We start from the raw sequence: 21,906 nt of genomic DNA, 5'->3' as shown, positions 1-21,906 counted from the left end.
TAAACAATTAAACAGCATTTAACCGTCTTTTTGAACCGATAGAAATATATTTGCCTAAATTACATAAATCTTTATTATTTTCCGTCGTTAAACGTTGTATAAATTTGGCCATACTAGGTTTTTTATGGTAATATAGTTTGATAAAATGCTTTCTAATATCTATAAAATGATTACATTTGATGATAAAATGATACTCGTCCTCAATATCACCGCTGTCAGCATATGTACAAATTCTATTATTTCTAAACTAATTACCGATAGTCAGGGGCATAGCTTGACGGATTGGAATGTGTAAGCCAAAGCTAAGGTTCTAGGGACCCCTATGCCTCTAGCGCGTTCAGTGGTGAGACCTGGCAGGGGCTTGGGGCGAAGACCCCCGACGGAATGTTTTTGGGTAGTTTCTTTTTTAATTCCGAGTCAGTTACGTAGAACTTATATTTGTATTCTTAGTGTTAGGGTGATCTGCATGTTTTCTCGCATAATTCTTGAGTGTTCATCTGGTTTTAGAGTTTAGCCAAGGTCTGTCTCGATAAAACATATTTTTCTTTCCTTTCTTTCTTCTTCTTTTTCTTTTTTTTTTCTTTTTCTTTTTTTTTTGAAATTCAAAAGAATTTAGTTCATGTCACTGAGATGTCGTCAACAGATTATGAATTTGTTCATAAACAAGTTTTATGATTTGACACTATCGTTAAGGTCATTTGGCCCTTTCTGGATTTTTTGTTTTTTTGTTTTTTTGGAAATCCAAAAGAATTTAGTTTATGGCACTGAGATGTGAATTCGTTCATTAACAAAATTCTGAGAAATGAATTCAACGCAATCTAATTAAAGTCTAGATGGTCATTCTCACTACGGTTCATGTAACGTAGTGAGAATGACCATCTTGATTTTAATTAGATTGTAATTCAACGTTAATGTAATTTGGCCCTTTCTGGGATTGTTTGGTCTGAGCATGTAGGGCCTACTTTGCCCTGTGTCTGTGTAACGTTACTCGGTATTATCGGAAACACGAGATAGATACCAATAGACAAAGTATGACGTGTTTGCTATTCCGGTTTGTAATATGTTTATCGTTTAAGGTACATTGTATATGGTAGACTAATCTAGTTATTTAAACAAGAATTATATTATATTCTTGAAATATTGGCCCCTGCCACACATGGTCGGGATATCTATGTGCTTTTTTAACACTACGCCCCTGATAGTATAGTGACACTTCCTGTAGATGAGCGGTACTTTTTACACAGTGCATTGTATAACATTGCCTTCAGCAGTAAATAATATATATGTACATTCCATGTCAGATCACATGAGGCAAAAACTATTCAAAATTAAGAACCAGCGATGTTCACAGTGAATAGGCTACTGAACGTTATAATATACGTGTATATGGCGATATTCAACCAGATATCCCAGAGGGATCTTGGCGCCCACTATCAATATTCTTCATCTGATTTCTGTAAGAGTGATGATTTCCTCTTCGTCCGCTTAATCATTTTAACACAAGAGCAAACTACATTATTAAATATGGGAACAATCCATTAAGAACTACTAGAGGAAAAGAGTCAACACGTTTCAATTTACCAAATTCAAAAATGGCCCTGGTTGACCATCTTATTTTTTTTAATTAGTCTCAAACTAGCTGACACACAAATGCCGGCCAAGGGAATGTTATATGTGTTGATAGAGATTCGTGAAGAAATAAAAAGAACAATCTTCAATGTCCAAATTTGAAAAGAGTACACCAGGCTGTCATCTTGATTTAAGATCGGTCTTAAAATGAACCATTCACATCTAGTTATAATGGGGAACCTATCGGAAATAAAGAAAAGATCAATACATAACTTTCTAATAAACAGAGATAATAACCTTAAATTGTCAAATTTAGAATCGCCTCACACTAATAAATTACGTACCTGTTTTACAAGTTAAACTCCGAACACAAAACATGTACGTATCTCCTAGCGGTTTATTGTTACTAAGAAGTTTAATTATTTCTAATTATTATATATGTCACCGTCAACTGATACAAATTGTACCATGTGATGAAACATGTTCAACAAATACAAATAGCAACACAAGTATATTCAAGTACTGTAAAGTGTTTAAGGACATCAAAGTCATTTACGTAAAGCGGTACTTTAAAAAATATTTCCTCGTTCGTAACAAGCACTGCATTCGCATTAAGTTATGTCTACTATTATGTAAGGATACTTAAAGACAACTAATATATTTTTTACACATGTACTCTCGTGTATTTATGACTTCCCCTAACCAAGTACATGCTTGTTAAATACCACCTCAAAAACGGATTTACCAACATTATATCATGTATAATCAAATTCACGAATGTATCTTGAAATAAAAAGTGGGATACTACTCTTAAAATAAAGTATCACCTCATTAGCTGCTCGAACCTTTGATGGTTATTAGATTGAAGAGAGTATTGACCATTCTCATTGGTATACGGCTCAATTTCTCATCCAGCGTGAACGTCAACTGGGCATGCGCGACCCTGCCCAACTCCTCCTTTTAAGTGCAAGTGGGCCATTTGGGCCGATCATATGTTTCTCAGATATACAGGAGCCGATGGAACCGATGGGGCCCGATATTGGTATCTTTGAATTCGAGATGCCAATTGGCCCGATTTCTTTAAAGCTGGTTTGATACAATGTGTTGAATGTTTGTGATGAAGCTGTTTGGTTTATTGTCCTTCCTTGTGTGAAAAAGTACAATGTATGACGTCGGTAATTTTGACGTCTTTATTTATAAAATTAACGATATTATTGTACGTATTTATATTGGCAAAAATTATATTCATTTTTACAACATTAGCCTCATCAGTGTGTAGTAATGTCGGGAACCGCGTTACCATGGGTAGTACTCTCCGCCGCCACAGTGTGTAGTAATGTCGGGAACCGCGTTACCATGGGTAGTACTCTCCGCCGTCGGATTTTTCTTGTTTTTTTAGTAAACACGATCCTTGTAATATTGTTCAAAACATTAAAATCACTCGAAAAATCTCACAGAATAACTATTGTAGATACAACTATATTTCGTTTGTGTTGTTATGACGGTTACTAAGACCAAGAACTGACAATTTTCCGAGAAAAAGACTGTTGTCTGTCCGATGTTACTACCAAGTAAAATATGACAAAATACACTTTTGTTATTTAGCATAAATAAAACATTATGAAAAATAATCATAATGCAAATAAAAGAAATGACCTCCTGAATGTTAAAAAAATAAATTTTATTTCTTAAATGACGACTTTTTTTACAAACGTGACGTCATTAATTATTGCTCCAAAACCATCTACAGCCAAGGCTGTTTCATGGGTAAGAGTGATTTCACGAGAACCCAACAGGCGCTTTGGATTCCACGAAGTTCCGCGCTTATAACATACATATGTATGCCACTCGGATATACTCGGCCTTTTACTTACTTCATGCTTCTTTTATTGAAATTATTCCACATATTAACGCAAATCTACGCTGCTCTGTATTTCTTTGGTACAGGAAGACTACTTTATAATGCACTATGGATTTTAATCTCGTATCGCACATTACAATGTCATTGTGCATAATGTTGTATTTCCTTAAAGGTTCACCATGTAAGACAAGGATGGGGCATTTTTACGTTTTCAAATGTGGGTACACGCAGAATCATGTCAAGGAAAACCAGAACCTCTTCATGGGTCACGCAAGGTACCGGTCATGGAATAAGATCAACTTGTTAGAGCTGAAAGCTTTGTTTCGATAATTTGTAACATGAGCATAATAAAAAAATCGTCGATTTGGCAATGCCTTATAGTCAACATATCAGACGACGGCGAGGAACGATTTCAAAACATAGTAAAATTCATTCAAGTCGCTGACTTTCAGCGAATGGTTGGAAGAAAGTTTTTGGTTTGGTTTATTTTGTTTAACGTCCTATTAACAGCTAATGTCATTTAAGGACGGCCTCCCTTGCGTGCGACATGCATGTGGTGAGTGCGTATGTGTGTTTTGGGAGAGGCAAATACATGTACCATGTTATATATAAGTAAATATTTATACATCGGTCTTTAACCCGTGTCGACGACTGTACTGCATTGAATAGACTTATCCACATGCCTAAGGTATTTATAGGTACACATTCCAATCGGCTTTCAGATAGCACATTACTTAAAATACAACTATTGATAGAATTACATACGTATAAAAATTAACTTTAAAATTTACTACAGGTTACATTAATTGGCCATTAGTAAAATAAATCCGTTCAAAACGACTATTTAGCTATCTCAATACAATATACTAATCTGTTGGTTTTTTGTTCGTTCTTTTTTTTGTTTTTTGTTTTTTTTTGTTAAAAACTAGCTGATGGACCTGCCGAATAGTTCAGTAATCGGCTAACAAACATTTAGTTAATTATTAACATTTTCTTCAAATAGAATACGTTTACACATGATCAGTATAGGACACTAGCAATACTGGCTAGTGAAAATATAATAAAGGAATACAACTACATTCCGAAAATATTTGGAACATTACTCGTCTCATTTTTATTTGATCCTATCACGGTCAGAATTCAGCAATGACTTCTTCACCTTCATGAAAAACATTTCTTTATTCTGTCTTTGCAATGTATCCAAATTCGGCATTTGGTAAATTGGTAAAACGAAAAAGTTGTCAGCTGCACACGTACGGCAGTGTTCATCCACCGCTAAATACGAAAGTCACGCAGACACCTACACTTACGCTGACACGTACAGATCTCGGGGTCATCTCAAAACTTTATTAAGTTTTTTTTTTTTCCGCTAATATCATTCTTGTTTGTTTTATTTTGTTTCATTTGTTTACGTGTACAATCAGATGATTCTTCAATTTTCATGTTTGTGTATTTTCATATTGTATTGGAAATACATGCACGACCGTCCAGACGTATATTCCATATTGATTTGATTTAACATGACTCCCGAAAAACGCCAAGAAATTATCGTGGAATTATAATCCGGATAAAATGAAGAAGGCCCTGTGTGTTATACAAATATGTTCTAACTACTTTTGTAGCAGTATAACACGTGATTTGAACCCGGGATCTTACATGATTCACGTGTATATCCGCATAAAAAATATTTGGAGACGGCCCCTGTCTCTGTCGGTGCGTAGGTGAATGCATAACTGTCGGTTATATTATAAATATCCAATAGGTCCTATGGTGTCAGTGTCGTCCATAGTGATATATATAACAAAGAAGTAATTTACTGTATTTGGCCTAATGCTAAGTATTATCATGGAAAGGCTCGACATCAAACTGACGAATAAAGTCAATGAATTAAGAAATGAACATATAAATGAATAATGTATTGATATAGTATATTTGCCCAGTATTTTATTACATATACGATTTAACGATTATAATAATAACAATATAGCATGAATTACCATGAACTATATTTCCGCGTAAATCCTATTTTCTCCCCTTTCTGGTTTGGTTTGGTTTATTTTGTTTAACGTCCTATTAACAGCTAAGGTCATTTAAGGACGGCCTCCCGTGCGTGCGACATGCATGTGTGTGGTGGGTGCGTATGTGTGTTTTGGGAGGCTGTGGTATGTTCGTGTTAAGTCTCCTTGTGATAGGCCGGAACTTTTGCCGATTTAAAGTGCTACCTCACTGAAGCATACTGCCGAAGACACCCAGCAGCACACCCCACCCGGTCACATTATACTGACAACGGGCAAACCAGTCGTCCCACTCCAAATATGCTGAGCGCTAAGCAGGAGTAGCAACTACCATTTTTTAAGACTCTGGTATGTCTCGGCTAGGGGACAGAACCCAAAGCCTTCCTCACAGGGGCGAACGCTCAACTAAAGGCCAAAAGTGAGGCAGTGTCAAGGGAGACATTAGGAAGAAGAAAGTTGTTCAGAAAGAAGAGAAAAGATAAGATCCCAAATTTAGTCGCCTCTTACGATCATGCAATGGGGGCAGCAGGTACAATTCTTCCCCTTTCTGACGTGTCTGCTCTTAAGCACTTAAGTGATGTTCGTCCTTTATATGATAGCAATGTACTAAAGTGTTTCCGTTACACACTCACACAAAAAGTTGTTTTGTCATCTTCGACATCTCGTCATGTTACATAACTGTACTGATGAAACCCGGATCAAAAGGTCACATGAACGATAAACATAAACAACCTTCAATAAATACAGTTTATAACGACGATACATAAATCAGTTAACTTCAAGTTCTACTGCGGTAAACTTAAATCGATATGAAATTTATAACATTTAGGGACACCACAACCCTGTTGTGTCGACATTCAGAAAATTTACGACAGCACTAACGCATTGTCAGTTTATTTATTTAATTGAACATAACTAACAGGAAGAAAAGAAAAAAAAACCTGCAGATGACTTCATATTTTTGTTTAATCGAATATTATTACAAACTGCTCCCAACTTCATGCACTCTTCTTCAGTCCGTTAGCAGTATATATCACCTGACCTTCAACGTCACAATTACATACGTGGAAATTTTAGGGTAAAATTGGATTTTATTTCAGATTTGTTGTCTCGCACTGTATTATTATGTAAAGGATACTCGTGCGAAAATATAAAAAAGTACTGGTTCATTTACTATCATCACACTCTGACATTACGTCATACAATTGTTCTTGGTCTTGAAAAAAGTTAAGTGTGATTTCGTATTACTGCATGTTTGATTATATAAATTTTTGGTTTCAACCAAAGTCTACTGAACTTTATTTCCGATAGAATCAATTTAGAGCCCGACGTCATTCGGAACACCTCGGCCGATTCTCTACGGTCATCTAACCTCGGATGTATCACGGTCGTCGCCATATTGGAACTACTTTCAAGTTCCCGGATGCGGGGAGGGAGGGGGAGGGGTAAACATGGCTGCGTCCATGGATACAACACCCGTGAAAAGTGTTTTGCCCAATACGACGTGCATGCTTTGACTACAAGAAAACCGGAGGGCTCACTGTTTGATAAAGTCCAAGGCTACAAAAGAAAACTATCTAAAAGAAAGTTGAAAGACTGAGAAAAGGAATTTCTATTCCTGCTGATGACAACTCTGACAATGAAGTTTGATAAGTTGTACATCTGTATATGTGAAGAGAATGTTTAGGGGTTTCTTTAGTCAGTTCTTGAATGGAAGGTGTGAGTTCAAGGGAAGACTGTGACTTATAAGTAAATTATGGTAGGTGTAGGGGGGTCTACCCGCCACCCTTACAACCATATTGCTTACTATAACCGCATACCTTCCAATATACATCATGATCAGTGTAACAGTACTAGTGCAACTATTGTTTCATTAATTACTTACCTTCACAACAATTATGAGATGTCTACATGATTGTAATCAATTGTATTAGTACCTATTACATGTATATATTTTAAATTTACTTTTACATGTTTTTATATGCCAGTTTATAGTGGATATCTATGGTGTAGGTGGGAAATACCCAACACCCAGATAGTAATCTGCAAATAATGCACATATCCACATATAACCTATAGGTGGGTACAAAAGTATGCGAGAATACTATAAAAAAAAGTTAAAAACCAGTTGTACGTGCCACACTCGTCACCCATACAGGTTACATTCTTGATATATCAAAACACATTTACATGTGTATATATAAATGACTAGTCTTATGTATTTGTGCTTCTGTGTGCATATATATTGTTGATTTACTAAGAACTCGGTGTAGGTGAGGATCTACCCGCCAACCAGGTAATTAAGTTTCTGTATAAATCTCGGCATATGCTGAAATTCATATAGTACATATAGTGTCATATTAATTATCATTTCACATACAGATGACCAAACTGTATTTTGTATCAATGTATAGCATAGGCCTGTGAAGAGAATATATTACCGGTATAAAAATATACTCTTGTAACACCTGATTGATGTAGGTGGGAACCAAATACCCTGTAAGGTATAAATATTAATACATGACATGTATAATATACATTTGGTTGAATCCACATTACTTATGTGTGACCCTAAGAAACACTTTTATGTATTCTACCATATATCTTGTTTACATACTGGACATATATATATATGTGTGTGTGTGTGTGTGTGTGTGTGAATTACAGTATATATATCTATTGACTAGCTTGATATATAGCAAGATGGATGATATGATCTGCCACACTAGGTTTCATTTTTGGTAACACTAATATTATAGTAGTACTGCTGACTTCCGGTTTCAATTCTTGATGTAATGAATGTGGTGTGGCACATTGTGAAAGTGTGAACAACTTCTCAATAACAAAGTTGTCCAGATGGCCCTAATGCATGCTAGGATGTAGTGTTACAAAATTTGTTTAAATGAACGACCTTGACCTTCATTTGTAGGTCATAGGGGTTAAATATGCTAAAATCAAAGACATTTAACACCTCAGGTGACCATTAAGGCCCATGTGCATCTTGTTGTTTTTATTCAAAAAGTATATTTGGAGCTGTATATAGTTTCTGTCTTTGAAAATGTTGATCAATATATATAAATACTCACCTCATTACTTGTTCAATTAATATAAATACAATTGACTTCATCGTATGCCCCAATTTCAACAGAAATTACTTTTTGTATCAGACGCAGTCGAATCCCTGCTAGTTTAAAGTTCCTTGATATATCTTGTGCAATCTGATGCCAAGTAAGATGTATATACAGGTACCAGCAAGTGAGAATCTGAGAGTCATCGCTTTAGCTTGTTCAATGTATCTATTTCAAGACATGTACTTAACTTTTCTGATAATAAATTGTTTTAATTGCAATATTTTAATTCATATAGATGTAAATGTATTTTAAGTAGATCCTTGTTAAATGTCTGCTATATATAACTATATATAGTTTAAAAATATAAATTCAACACGACAACTGTATATATATACACACACATATATATAGCTCCATATAGCTTGACAATGAAGAATCCTAAATATTCACAGGGATTTCATTATCATTCAATTAATTCAAAGTAATTAATTGTTCAAAATATCAACTGTTTGCATTATGTAACTGCCTGAATACTGTTGATCTAGGAAATCATTATCAAATGCCACCAATGATACTATATACACAGTAATCAAATAAATTGTCATATGTGGACTCATTAGCAATAAATAAGTGACAAAGATTTTAACTATAGTCTGATTTTTCCTTATTAAGTTATATTTATAATAACTTTTGTGTAACGATGTTGCATTGGTGCAATTGAGTCGTCTGTATCAGGTAGTAGACAAGAGTCTCCTGTCCACATATTCTTTTGTATTGTTGTTAGCCATATATATCACACTGTGAGTTTCACCAATCATTAGTGTTGGTATGATTATTGATTATAATCAATAAGTTAATCCTGCTGAACCAATGGGGGGTGTTCAGGTGGCACATTGGTAACACATGCACTTGCCTTTCACCTAGGCGGCCGGGGTTCGATTCCCCCTATCGGATGTGGAAAGGTATGAGGTCACCTGTCCGACCACATGGGTTTTCTTCAGGTACTATAATGGTTTCCTCCCACAGTAAGACCTTTCGTGCGCTTCCATCCAGGCCAACAAGCGTGTTTAATATAAGTTAATATAAATTGTTTCAAAATTGTTTTAAATCAATTACAAAGGTTAATGATTGATTATAAATTTTAATAATCAATTATTTAAAAAAAAAACAAAAAAAAACACCATTTTCAGATTGCCAGTGATTCTGTATTCTTGCCCTTTTCAAAGGACATGCAATTGCAAGATGTCAAAACATAAATATGACAGAATGATTTTACATAATAATTAGTCATACATGGGTAAATACCAAGCTAAATAAAACAAGCATTCTGTGAGTATTGCTAGACCAATACATGTCCCCTACCGGTGCCCCAAGTTAAAACTTTAGCCAAATTTGAGTAAAAAAGTTTAGCCACAACTGAAACGTACATTATCATTTTATGAAAATAAGTTCATTCCAAACAATGTGTAAATTCAGCTCTATTGGGGTGAATAAACAATGTTTCCTGCCCATAAAAGATATTCAGGTATTTGTTTGGTATGTCTACTGTACAGAGTAAAAGAATCTAAAGTGAATTTAAATTGAAATGTGTAATAACTGAAGTATCTTGACCACAAACAAAATTCAGTGATTCCAGATCTCCTAACAATTGGTGATCGGGCAGTTTATATCCATCAGATCAAACAAATGAAACTGGTGTTATTGTGACAGTGTTATTGAATGGTTTCTCACAGGAAATAATCTCTGCAAAAGTGATCATGACATAGTGAGAGTGTCACTATACCTGGCATTAAATATAATCCCTGTGAACAATTGTCTTAAGAATCTACTTTATACAGCAACAGAATCCACAAGAATGATGTGTATGTCACTAGATGCAGCGAGTTGCTTAAAATTACACTTGACGGGAGAAATCATATATACAGTCAGTAACGACGAGTCATTTTCTGCCACAAATGGAGCAACAATGTTCCTTTGGTCCTGAAAAAACAACACTTTCAAATCCAAAGTAATTCACAAGAATAATTCTATAACATGTTTCACTTTCACAAAACTTTCTCATTTCTTCCGTCATACCGATTCTGTTTTTTGCAATATAATTTTTGTTGTAGTAAAGAATTGCCACTGACGGTTGTCCAACACGTCCAGCACGACCGATTTCTTGTAGGTATTTCTCCAGTGTTGTTGGGGGCCTGCAATGAATGATACGTGAAACACTTGGAGCATTAAGCCCCATTCCCAGTGCAACAGTTGCCAAAACTAATCTGACTTTTGGGGTTTCTTTAGCCAGTTCTTGAATAGTGATTTTCTTCATGGACTCTGCATAATCTTTGTGGTATTGGGCATATATTCTATTCTGTGGAATTTCCTCACCATCATAGCTGGCACCCTTAAGTTTATACGAAAGAAACTGATAAAAATAGGACAATGCTTCCAAACTTTCCACATACATTATGGTTACTGGAAAATGAACTCCTTTTTCCAGCAATTCTGTTGCCACTGGTTGTATCAAGTCATCAAATTTGTCAAATTTATGAAAGTTTGGCAATCTGGTTCTAATGTCTATAAATATCTTTGGACGGTCCACATTCTCACTGATAACAAGTGGATTTTTCAAATTCAGCTGTTTAGATAGACTTGCAATTGATTTCGGTGTAGCAGTTGCTGTGAGAATTAAATGCAAAGCTTTCTCTAGAATGCACATTAACTCCCCAAGCTTCTGGAATGCAGGACGGAATTCTTCTCCCCTTCAAAAAAAAAGGAAAAAAAAGATTAATTGCGGTTGACATTAACAAATATAGAACAAGATTAATTCGTAATTGTTTGTCGCCTCTTTCCTGCGCATGCTTTGTCGATAAATTTCCCAAAAACGGGCTATGATTAGATATTCATTAATGTGATGATATCAATAACCCTGCAAAGTTTTAATTCAATCCGACACCAATGAAATTATAACAATTTTAATTATAATACAAATTATCAAAATTTACCATTTTCTTAAAAATATATTGTTGAAGGCAAAGACTGGTTATTGCAACTTGATTTCTTTTTCAATAAGGACTGATTATACTCTAAAATATGAATTCTACCTCATTTTATTTTGCAACATTGCCCTAATGCTGATTTAATTTTTTTTTGCAAATGTGTATTTATACATACCATTCTGAAACCATATGGACTTCATCTATGACTACTGCACAAATGATCTCTTGGTACAGTTGAGACCTAAGACGTCGACTCTGGATGACAATAAATTATGCAAAAGTCTCCTCTCTCCAGTTGCTCAAATGGAACATCAATTTCAACATATTCATGATCCTGTTCCTCATCGTTCTCGCAATCCGCATCTGTATAAGTTGAGCCATGAGTACCTGTGAAATGTGAAACAGAGATGGGTTATTCAGGCTGATTTCACACTAGTCAGAACAATAGGTTATGTCATGCCTACTGGTGGTTTCAGTTGGTTTGGGTTATGTAAGTTTGAAAAAGGAAAAAGTACTGGTGAGCTGATAACAATTGTCAAAGCAATGAAAAATGAAAGGTACCATACATGTTACGGGAAAGAGTATTATTCAATATTCATCTTGCATTTTGGTACATGACATTTTAAATTGGTTGTTTTTAAATACGAATGAAATTGACAATTAAAGCATTCTACTTTACAGAGATACATATCTAGCCAAACCAACAAAGCCAGACCATCAGTGGGAGGGGCTAAACTGGACACAGGGACATAACTTATCACTGTATCATGTGTATGAAAGGGCTGATATGTATTTCAAACATTTGTAGTAGCAATTGTGACAGTCACACGTGCACCTGTTTTTGTGTTTTAAATGACTATTATAATTTTTTTTATGGTTGGCTGTCTTAATTATGTGCTTTTACTTACATCGTAAAATGTATCAAAAGATGTATGATCGATTCCCCGGTGTTACAAATTTAAACCTACAACGTTAACGATTTCTTTCCATACTTTGACCAGATCTATAACAGACATGAGGGGATCCAAACATACAATACATAAAGCATACAATATAACTGACACATACCAGTGAAGTTCAAACTGCAAGCAGTAAATCCCTTCTTCCTCATTGTAATGACTTGGTCCTGGATTAGGGAATTCAGCGGGGACACGACTATCACGCTCATTGGTTTCCGTTTCTCCATTTTCAGCTGACAAAACCACGGTAACAGCTGAAATATCACACTTTTGCCGTAGCCTGTGGGTAATACCGATACACAGTCATGATCTTCGTATAATGCTCGCAACGTTTCAATCTGTTTCTCCTTCAAAGTGATATTGTTTTCTTTAAATAAAGGACAATTATCGAGAAAATACTTAAACACTGTTCGAATGACGCCATTTTGGAGATCTATATGCACAGCGGAGACTCATCCATAATGAGTGATACGGCGACCGCATCACAAATGCACGGCGTTTATACATATCAAATACCGTGATACATCCGAGGTTAGATGACCGTAGAGAATCGGCCGAGGTGTTCCGAATGAGCCCGACGTAACCATTCATGCACAACACAGGAGAACTCCTGTCCTATAAATATACAGATAACATGTAGAACGTCAATATAGTTATCTATACAATATTCTACAAACATGCAGGCAGATCTTCATTGATTTATGGAGGGATAAAAAATAACTTTATCTCACAGCATGCTACTGCTATCGGTGAAAATGAACGAGACACTTGGTTTGGTTTGATTTTATTTGTTTAACGTCCTATCACCAGCTAAGGTAATTTAAGGACGGCCTCCCGTGCGAGCGAGATACATGCGTGTGGTATGTGCGTATGCGTCTTTGGGAGGCTGCAGTATGTCTGTGTTAAGTCTCCTTGTGATAGGCCGGAAGTTTTGCCGATTTATACTGCTACCTCACTGAAGCATACTGCCGATGACATCCAACAGGTCACCCCACCCGGTCACATTATACTGACAACGGGCGAACCGGTCGTCCCACTCCTAACATGTTGAGCGCTAAGCAGGTGTAGCAACTATCAAGTTTACAGGCTCTGGTATGTCTCGGCCAGGGGACAGAACCCAAAGCCTTCCTCACAACTCTTACGCCCTACCTGCAGGACAGGAACGAGACACACGGTCATCGCACGACTTCTACCAATGTCACGTGTCACCTACGTTTGAAATGAACTATTTCACGGTTAACGATGATGTTATCTTTTCTCTTTTAAATGCTTACGAACTAAATATTTTCGAACTATTCATTTACTTAGTCCATGGCATCTCAAACGTTCATTATCTAATAATTTAATGTTTATATATTCATGATGTTTTCATTTATAGTTTATATTTTCCAGTTGTATTCAATAAGTGTTAATTTGTTGGTACATGTATATCACTGAATAAACCAACAAACACAAGGTCAGACGTCCCACTCCCAAAATGCTGAGCGCTAAGCGGTAGTAGCTTATCTTTTCTCTTCTTTCTTAACAACTTTCTTCTTCCTAATGTCTCCCTTGACAATGCCTCACTTTTGGCCTTTAGTTGAGCGTTCGCCGCTGTGAGGAAGGCTTTGGGTTCTGTCCCCTGGCCGAGACATACCAGAGTCTTTAAAAATGGTAGTTGCTACTCCTGCTTAGCGCTCAGCAAATTGGGAGTGGGACGACTGGTTCGCCCGTTGTCAGTATAATGTGACCGGGTGGGGTGTGCTGCTGGGTGTCTTCGGCAGTATGCTTCAGTGAGGTAGCACTCTAAATCGGCAAAAGATCCGGCCTATCACAAGGAGACTTTAACACAAACATACCGCAGCCTCCCAAAACACACATACGCACTCATCACACGCATACATGTCGCACGCACGGGAGGCCGTCCTTAAATGACCTAAGCTGTTAATAGGACGTTAAATAAAATAAACCAAATAAACCAAACAACTACCATTTTTAATGACTCTGGTAGGTCTCGGCCATGGAACAGAACCCAAAGCCTTCCTCACAGGGGCGAACGCTCAACTGAAGATCAAAAGTGAAGCAATGTCAAGTGAGACATTAGGAAGAAGAAAGTTGTTCAGAAAGTAGTCGCATCCTACGATCATGCAATGGGGGCAGCAGGTACAGTTCTTACGTCATACTTGCACTCACCCTGTAGTGTTGGAGAATAAGCGTCTTCAGGAGGAAAACGTTGAAAGAGGAAATATGACAGAACAAAATTGATAGACATTAAACCGTACATTCAAAATATTGATAGAATCTACTTGATTATATTTAAGTAATACTAAAACAATGAAATGGGTAAAACACCTAGATATTTTGTGTATTTCACTCGAATATGGTGTGACTGTCTGCCTATAGATAATTCAAGTATCATCAGTTCACTCGGCAATTTCACTTAATTGGAATGAAAAGCAAACACTGCAGCAAGCCAAACCTGTCAACTTAAAATATTTGATATTTTAAAGGTAGAGAAATATCGGGCACAAGTTTAAAATGGAATATGGAATATTGGAGGCTAGAGGTCAACACTCAAACCAAGGACAGGGTGAGGTGTCGGTCCCGTGATGTTGGTATCTATTGATCAGCTTTGAACTGTGCTGATGAGGCTAAGACTAGGTTTATTTGTTCAGGATCAGGCCAATAGGTTTAACATATCTTCAGCAACATTTCCTTCCTACTTCACTACTTGGATAAGTTTGCTCCATGCTGAACTGAAATTTCTGAACCCCTTTCCAGTCGAGATGTTATAAATCGTACAATGCCATCTTGTTTTAAAGAAAAATATCCTTCTACTAGATTTATTCTAGATAGAACAGAAATTTAAATTCAGAGATCTTGTAGTTTAGTTAACCACAGTCTTACATTTCCATTTTTAGCCCACCATCATCACATAGTGGGCTATTCAAATCGCCCTGCGTCCGTGGTCTGTCCGTCCGTCCGTAAACATTATTGTTATCGCCATTTCTCAGAAAGCACTGAAAGGATCTTTCACAAATTTCATATGTAGGTTCCTCTTGAAGCCTAGTTATGAATATTGCATTTTGAGACCAATCGGAAAACAACATGGCCGACAAGCAGCAATCTTGGATTTTGACAATTGAAGTTTGTTGTCGCTATTTCTCAGAAAGTACCAAAGCGACCTTTCACAAATTGCATATGTCAGTTTCCCTTGGTGCCAAGTTATACATATTGCATTTTGAGACCAATCGGATAAAACATGGCCGACAGGCAGCCATCTTGGATTTTGATAAATGAAGTTTGTTATTGCTATTTCTCACAAAGTGCAGAAGGGATCTTTCTAAATTTAATGCAGTGTATGTAGGTTTCCATTGGTCCCTTGTTATGCATCTTGGATTTTGACAATTGAAATTTGTTATCGCTATTTCTCAGAAAGTACTGAAGGGATCTTTCTCAAATTAGTAAGAGGAATTGGTTTGGTATGGTTTATTTTGTTTAACGTCCTATTAACAGCTAAGGTCATTTAGGGACGGCCTCTCGCATGAGTGTGGTGAGTGCGTATGTGTGTTTTGGGAGGCTGCGGTATATTCGTGTTAAGTCTCCATGTGATAGGCCGGAACTTTAGCCGATTTATAGTGCTACCTCACTGAAGCATACTGCCGAAGACACACAGCAGGACACCTCACTCGGTCACATTATACTGACAACGGGCGAACCAGTCGTCCCACTTCTAATATGCTGAGCGCTAAGCAAGAGTAGCAACTACCATTTTTAATGACTCTGGTATGTCTCGGCCAGGGAACAGAACCCAAAGCCTTCCTCACAGGGACGAACGCTCAACTGAAGACCAAAACTGAAGCATTGTCAAGGGAGACACTAGGAAGAAGAAAGTTCAGAAAGAAGAGAAAAGATAAGATCCCAAATTTAGTCGCCTCTTACGATCATGCAATGGGGCAGCAGGTACAATTCTTACGCCCTACCTGCAGGGCAATAAATAGTAAGAGGAAGGTAAAAATAGAGAGATCAATCTGACATGGAGTCATAAAGATCATTCAATGGTGGGCGTCAAGATCCCTCTTTGATCTCGTTCAAATTACCACAATAACTGTAGGCAATTGCCCTTCTGGTGTTATAACATTGATATCAGAAGCCTGGTGAGGCAGAGTTTCAGACCGCAAATTAACAGAGGATTCTGGTATTCTTGAACTTTTGAAGCCATTTGACAGTGGGATGGTCGACAAACGATTTACTATAGGGGACCTGTTAGAAAAACGCAAGAAATTCTGATCAGTTTAGATTAGTCCTTCCGATCATTGATCACTGTTACAGGAGCCGGCTGCTACTGTCTGGAATCCTGAATTTTGATTGGCTGATTACGACTCACAGATCTAGGTTATTTCCTTACCTGAATAATGTTTCACGACCATTCAATATAGGAGCAATCATTGCTACAGCGTCATAACTACGGCGTAAACCAATCATGCTATCCTGCGTAAAACACGGAGCCGTCCATGAATGAAAGATAATTAAAATCAAGTAGAATTGAATTAAACATCACATGTATTTATTTTTTTAATTTTCAGATAAGATTGTGCTGGGGGCAAAAGGTCAAAGGAGCGGATCACTGTAGCTTGAGCATCTAGTACGACAGGGAAAAGAATGAGCCGCTAATCATAGGGAAATCACAAAAGCCCCTGTGCTTTCACAAAATTAAGCCAGAAACATTACCGGTTATGTACCGTGCAAACAAAAAAGCTTGGATGAATGGACCTCTGATGACAGAATGGCTAAAATTAGACGGCACATATTGCTTTTTTAGACAACGGTCCAAGTCATCAAACTGACTTGAATTTGAAACATGTGACAATTAGATTTTTTCCTGAGAACACGACACCGGTTCTACAACCTATGGATCAAGGCATTATTCAAACTTTGAAATTAAAATACAGAAAAAAAACATATTCTTATGCAAATGGAGAAAACAGAGAAATGAGGATCAGAACTCTTGAAGGAAATCAATGTTCTATTTTCAATTTTCTGGATCTGTGAATCAACAGTACTTGGAGAGAGTGCTTCCATAAATGTGGATTTGTGCCTAGAGCTGTTACTGATCTTGACAACAAAGATGTGGATGTGGATTCTGGGGAGGATGATGGTGTACCACTAGGTGCACTTCGTCTTGCAGATTCTCTGTTTGGCTGTTCTTATAACGAACTGGCCACTCTAGACTGCAACATTGCCACGTGAGCTTCTGACTAAATTGAATGACATTGATACTTGTGATTATGTTGATTGTGAGGATATTGATGATGACAAAACTGATAGCACTCCAAAATCAATGTCCGAGGTAATCAAATGTTTGGACAAGTTTTTAAGTGTTGAGGAGGATGTTTTTAAATCTCATCACTTTTCTGCCTCTCGACAGCAAACCCTCTCACCATACTCCAAAAAGTGAATTTTGAATATCGGTTGTTTTAGGTATCAATTTCCGAATTGTTTCCTATTATATTTTAACGATTTAAAATTGCAATAATCTAGGTTTTATATATTTTTTAGAGCTGGAGAGACTCTTTTATTTAAACTACAATTGATTCTGTTTTAGGATTGAAGATAATTTTTATGCAAGCCTCATGTCACATTTACAAATATATAAGTATTTTACCATGTGTATAAGGTGTGTATGTCCTATATGTCAATAAATTATGAATAAATAATAAGTCATTTTATAGATTTTAATATGAATAAAGTTTTTACATGCAAAAAATGAATGTTTATCAAATTAATGTAATCAGTGATTTCTCATACAACGTGCGGTGTCGGCTTGGACAACATGTTCACTAGGAACGTTACTCTATTAAGTGACCACTCTCCATTAAGAGACCGCTTTTCAATTCCCCCCGAGTGGTCGCTTTGACACATATTGTCATCTGGAGAGTCAGTAATCCTCACTCACTTGAAAATCAATGCATTCGTAACCAATTTGCATGTACCCGTGGCACACTGTACTGTATTTGACCTAAGAAGCACACTGTGCACGTAAACAAAAAAGGTTGTGGTTATTAAAAGTATTGCCAACGGAAAGTTTAAATGCCGATGATAAAGGTTGAAAATCAGGACAACCATAGTTATTCTGTTTGCGAACTTTTATATAACCTTTCAATAAAAGACTAAAATTTGCATTGGGATGTATGCTTATTATGTTGAACACAGTAATTGTTGCTTTTTTAATAATAATGAGGATACAAGTGATCCATGAAAAAATTGACAAACTATGTAAGAATTGTACCTGCTGCCCCCATTGCTTGATCGTAAGAGGCGACTAAATTTGGGATCTTATCTTTTCTCTTCTTTCTGAAAAACTTTCTTCTTTCTTATGTCTCCCTTGACAATGCCTCCTTTAGGCCTTAAGTTTAGCGTTCGCCGTTGTGAGGAAGGCTTTGGGTTCTGTCCCCTAGCCGACACATACCAGTCTTAAATTAAAATGGTAGTTGCTATTCCTGTTTAGCGCTCAGCATATTTAGAGTGAGACGACTGGTTCACCCGTTGTCAGTATAATGTGACTTGCTAGTTGTCCTGCTGGGTGTCTTCGGCAGTATGCTCCAGTGAGGTAGCACTATAAATCAGCAAATTAACACGAACATACCGCAGCCTCCCAAAACACACACGCACTCACCACACGCATGCATGTCGAACGCACAGGGAGACCGTCTTTAAATGACCTTAGCTGTTAATAGGACGTTCAACAAAATAAACCAAACCAAACCAAAGTTTCCCACAAGCAGGTCTCCTGAACCATCCTACTCAGGTGAGCTTTAACTTAACGACCCGACGCGTTACGTTAAATGTTATATATTTGTAGAACGCGGAGTCATTTGTCACAAAAGTGTGATAACATTGGCTCAAATATCACCGAATGTCTAGCAGCCTATCGAGTTGTTTGCAAATAATTTAATTTATTATTTAAGTTATTTTGACGCTGGTCGGGATTGACGCACCCCGGAGGGAACCCTATTACATGTTTTTAAACTGATTACAATGTCATATATACCAGAACATGCAATCAAACTTGACGCCTATAATATATACGTATCTATATCAATATATGCAAATCATAACGTAATAACAGTTCACAGTGAAATACATGACTTGTGTTGTATAATTATGAGAATTTTGAATCTTAAAGAGGCTTACCTGCAGACGGACCGGTAAACGGCACATCTCCGATCACTAAATAAACTTCAGTACACGTTTCTATGTGACAAAATTAGAGGCTTTCCTACTTTATTTCTTGAAAACAATTACAGAATATGTATCTAAAAGACGTTTTAAAACTCAACCTGAGAGGGAAATGTATGGAATATAACGGCAAATCTTCTTTGTAAATCGCCGCTGCCTTTGAAGATATCACTGTGCGGCACTGTGCACGTGCTTGTTTCTTTGATGTGTCAATCAAATTAGACTTATTGCGGGTTGCGATTAAATAAATAATATTTAAAACTGAGGTTTTAATATCACTTTTCAGCGTTTTATAAGGAAAATAAAATGAAAAACTCAACAATTCCAACAATCTGTCATGTGTAAAAAATCTTTTTTTATTAGCCAATTTGTCTGATCTCTCTGCGGGCAAGCCTCTTTAATAATCGACAGAAATTAAATTATTCCACGACTTTCTAATTATACCACTCAATAAATAAACAATGTTCTTCCTTTGCATCCAAATGCTAATGATTTATATAAATGTTTGCTAATTAATGGCCTCTAAGATTATTTAGTAATCAATTTATTATGAAAAATACCTAAGTGTGTGGTTTCAGGACTAGTGTCGTTCGTGGTGGCCGGACTCCGTGCCGCCTGTGATCATCTTCATTGAATTAGCTTCAGTTTCTTTATGACCAGACGCTCTAGATCTCATGCTTGCTTTCAAAACTGTACAACGGAATATTAATAACACAATGTAAACTCAATGTGTAATATACAGGCAGTCTAACAAAAGCATAAAGTCATCAAGTTTACTTTCTGTTATAATAGAGTACGATTAATTTAACAAATGTCAAAATCCCCTCTTGGGCGCCCCTTTCGATTTGTATGCCCATTTCGGACTTGTGGAGGCCATTACCAAGCGATTCATGCCGTGTTAACACTTCGTGACCTTTCTTAAGCTTAATCTCGATATCAGTTGTTACCATTTATGACAATTATGTACCATTCAAGTCATCACCTGGGCGTACACGACAGTTGATCTACGAAACATCGAAGTCCAGTGTGCTGTCATGATCAACTAACCTGTTCAAGCATTAGCTTGGCCAGCTGAGGGTCTGTTTTAATCCTTCGGCCTTTATTAACTGATGCCATGTGCTTGCTCTGTCTCTAAGATAAGTGCCCGTCTTTGTGAAGTTAAAATCATGTTCTCGATTCTTCGTTTCTTCGTGCTCTCGGTTAAAACTGATTCAGAACCCTTCCACTTAGATCGGGTGTTCGTCATCTTTGTTATGGTGTTGCGCATAGGTACGCATAGGTATTTGTTTACACACATCGAAAAATAATAATATGAAATAGCTACTAGGTTGATCATATTTATTTTATTTTTTTTTATTAAATTTAAACAAATTGTTATGGACACTTTTGAAATATATAATTAACATAAAGTGCATAACTTTTTACATCATTTTAAATCGTATACCCTTTTTTATATATTATTTAAGTGAAAATCTAACCATTATGTCCCTTTAACACAGCAAGGAAGTATAAGTACAAGTAGTATACCATAGAAAATTATACAGTAATGTATTAAATAAAGGTATTAGACAACAGACTTTTAAGAGGAATTAAAGGGGAAAAAATCATATCTAACATATGATTCCTTTGTGAAATGCCTGTATATTATAATCATATAAATTAGAGAGTTTGAAATCTGAAATGAAATACAGATAAAACAGTCAAATGGCATTGGAAACTAAATACAGTATGTATTTGATATACTATATTTATCAAACTGTCCTATATCCAATAAACAGTTCTTCAAAATCTATTTCAAAGTTTGAAACCCGAAATGAAATACTGATAAAAACTTGTTGATATAATGATAAAAAGAACGTGCATATGGGATAAGAATCAAACTGGAATGATCCAGATATTACTATAAAGGATTGGTTTACTTAGAAGTTCATTAAAAGAAATATACCTAGGAAGTGTCCAATAATGACTGCATCTTTGTGTGTGGCTCCCGCATGTTAAAAATACTCCATAGCCGTTTGAAGAACCGTGCTAGCTCTCTTAACTATGACCTTTTAAAGGGACATCACGGTAAACCAATTTTTATTTTGTATTTTTTCATATTATTGGGTATATCTTTAAAAAAAAATATCCTTCTGAACAATAACCATTCGAATTTGATGATATATGTATATAAAAAACATCAATTATTAATTATAAAAAGGTTATCACAATTCGTTGATCAATAGTCTG

The 21,906-nt window shown here is 36.3% G+C and overlaps 1 protein-coding gene across 1 annotated transcript; it reads right to left on the bottom strand.

Moving 5' to 3' along the window:
• Nucleotides 1-9,699: 9,699 nt before the first annotated feature.
• On the bottom strand, nt 9,700-13,018 carry LOC117341128 (ATP-dependent DNA helicase RecQ-like). Its single transcript, XM_033902972.1, has 3 exons — nt 12,569-13,018; nt 11,676-11,887; nt 9,700-11,263 (listed from the first exon to the last, which is right to left on the bottom strand). Exons 2-3 carry the CDS (start codon nt 11,687-11,689, stop codon nt 10,456-10,458), a joined length of 822 nt encoding a protein of 273 aa, XP_033758863.1. The 5' UTR covers nt 11,690-11,887; nt 12,569-13,018; the 3' UTR covers nt 9,700-10,455.
• Nucleotides 13,019-21,906: the final 8,888 nt, after the last annotated feature.

The sequence above is a fragment of the Pecten maximus genome, chromosome 13, assembly GCF_902652985.1.
Source record: "Pecten maximus chromosome 13, xPecMax1.1, whole genome shotgun sequence".
Lineage (NCBI taxonomy): Eukaryota > Metazoa > Mollusca > Bivalvia > Pectinida > Pectinidae > Pecten > Pecten maximus.
Note: the sequence above shows the minus strand (reverse complement) of the source record. Positions and strands in the feature narration are given on the sequence as shown.